The following is a 2,489-nucleotide window of genomic DNA, read 5'->3' as shown; positions in this document are numbered from 1 at the left end:
CATCCCCTCCTGCCCCCTCCGAGCTCCCAATCCCAACCAAAACTTGCGGCATCACCCGTCTCGCTCGCACTCGCACCCGAGCCCCCCAGCCCCTCCTGCATCCCCTCTCTCGCTCGCCCTTGGACGAGCCGTCCTCCCCCGGGACCGTCGTGCTGCTCGCACCGCCACGTCACACGGCCAGGGCAAAAAGGCTCTGCCGCCTCCCGCGTGTTGTGTTGTTCACGTCTCTGTGCGCGGACGGCCGTTCGACTACACAACAACAGTTGTAGGGGTGGGGTGGGGGGCTGTCGGAAGGAGAGAGAAACAGAGTGAGATAGAGAGAGAGAGATAGAGAGAGAGAGAAACAGAGAGAAAGAGTGAGAGAGAGAGCGGGGGCAGAGAAGGAGGGGAGAGAGAGAGAGAGAAATAGGAAGAGCGAGAGACAAAGAGGTAGAGAGAGAGGGAGAGAGAGAGGGAGAGAGAGAGGGAGAGAGAGAGGTAGAGAGAGAGGTAGAGAGAGAGGAAGAGAGGGAGAGAGAGAGGGAGAGAGAGGGAGAGAGAGAGAGTACAGGCTTGTACTGCCGTTGCACTGGAGCAAAGGGGAGTAAACAACATGAAATGAACGCAAGCGTGTCGTTTATACCCCCGTCTCCCTCCCTAACTCCGTTCACCACCCTTTTCCCCCTTCGAATCCTTTCCCCCGGGTGATCATCATCAGTTTCATCACCGTCATTATTATTATCATCATCATTATTAATATTATTCGAGTCATGGGCGCCTCACGGGGCCGCCGGCGCGTGACGCGGTCGATTTGCAGCGCCTCCGGAGACGCCGCGGGCCCCCGAATCCCGAGCCCCAGTGCCCGCCCCACGCCGCCCGGCCCCATCCGGATGACAGGGCATGACAGCGCCATCAGTACGGCGAGCCGGCCCCGGTGATTAGCAGACCGCCGCCCTCCATTTTCTACAGCGTCAAAAATAAAATACGAGACAGGCCGAATATAAATTATTTTTATTTCGGACTTGATTCAAACGAACGATGCTCTGTTGTCGCTCCCAATCGCACCCTTCGCTGCCCCTATCCCCGACAGTCATACTGCAATCACAACCTTTATCGGTGGTGCTCATCTTCCTGCGGGTTTTATGTAAGTTAAATGTTTTGGCGCAGATCTCAGTGGATTGACGTAGCGTAAATGGGGCGGCCTGCTATGCCAAAACAACAACGAAACACAGAATAGAAAATTGAAGGGCAATGTTAGAGAGTATGTGCGAACGAACGGAATTTGCATTATTTCTGGCAACCTGATGAAACTGATGTAAAATAAAAATAGCCGGGGGTGGTAGCCGTCATAGCGCGAGTGGGCAGAGTGGGAAATACAGGCGGGGGCGACAGCAATCCCGTGCAGTCACAGATAAACCACCATCGGGATCAACCACCGGGTTGGAAAAGCCTCTCAAAATTGTGTACAATACTCTACTACTAAAAGATATTGCCACCTTCATCAGAACTGCCATCATCCAACATCGAAATGTCCGAGAATAGCATCGTAAATGTACCGGGTGTTGCATAAAAGACACAGGTGCGGACGGGCTTGCCTACCCGCTCTGCCCGTAAGGCGCCATAGCCCCTTGGGTAGGCAAACCCGCCCGCACCTGTGTCTTTTATGCAACACCCGGTATTGAATGAGGTTAGGATTTTTTTGTTAACAACTTCATGCATGATTAAGATTATCTCTCGCGAGAAAAATAATCACCACACCACTAGTTACATGCGGTTCATTTTAATTCTTATGCTGGGGTACTCACGTGTGCAGAAGGGCCGCTCGTCGCTCTTGTCCTCGCAGTCGTCCCTGCCGTCGCAGACCTTGTCCAGTGCGACGCACTGGCCCGTGTCGCAGAGGAACTCGGAGCGCCGGCACGCCCCCGCGGCCCCCGCCGCCGCCGCCCCCGGGGGGCCCGCCGCCCCCCAGGGCCCCCCGCCGGGGCCCGGGCCCAGCAGGGGCAGGAGCAGCAGGAGCAGCGGCCCCAGCGCCATCGTCGGCCGGCCTGCAACACACAGAAAATCACTCGTCAGTCCGGCAGGAAATTGAATAAAAGGTGTAGTGTTTCAATATTCACGAGGCGGGTCGGCTCGGTCGGACACACTCCCCCGCCCCAGTTGTCTCAGCGCGCCGCGACGCTGGAGGCGTTCGAAATGAACGCGTCGCGTGATTCACGTTTTTAAGACGCACCGGTTCACGTCAAGTCCGCTGTGGAGTGAAAAAAAAAAGGGAGAGGCAAAGAGCGAAATATGTATCCGTGCGGCTGCTATTCGAACGCAGCGCGGAACCAAGCTAGGCGTGACGGTAATGGCGGCTTAAACAGCAGGTCAACGCTTTAATCGCACAGCCATCGCAATCTGAAAGAGGCGGGGAACGGGAGAGGAGGGGGGGGGGGGGCATGGGAGGAGAAGACTAGCAGCGAGAGAGGAGGGGAGAGGCGAGGGAGGAGAGAGTACATCGAAAACATCAC

The 2,489-nt window shown here is 56.2% G+C and overlaps 1 protein-coding gene across 1 annotated transcript in view; it reads right to left on the bottom strand.

Annotated features, from left to right (window-relative positions):
- LOC113218292 (uncharacterized) overlaps positions 1-2,489 on the bottom strand; it is a gene marked incomplete at its 3' end in the record, with an annotated part of 273,427 nt that overhangs the window by 107,836 nt on the left and 163,102 nt on the right. Inside the window, exon 2 of the mRNA XM_052271370.1 lies at positions 1,785-2,024. Within this exon, the coding sequence (XP_052127330.1) occupies positions 1,785-2,013 (229 nt within the window). The remainder of the gene's footprint in view (positions 1-1,784; positions 2,025-2,489) is intronic.

The sequence above is a fragment of the Frankliniella occidentalis genome, unplaced genomic scaffold (genome assembly GCF_000697945.3).
Source record: "Frankliniella occidentalis isolate FOCC.00 unplaced genomic scaffold, Focc_3.1 Scaffold159, whole genome shotgun sequence".
Classification (NCBI taxonomy): domain Eukaryota; kingdom Metazoa; phylum Arthropoda; class Insecta; order Thysanoptera; family Thripidae; genus Frankliniella; species Frankliniella occidentalis.
Note: the sequence above shows the minus strand (reverse complement) of the source record. Positions and strands in the feature narration are given on the sequence as shown.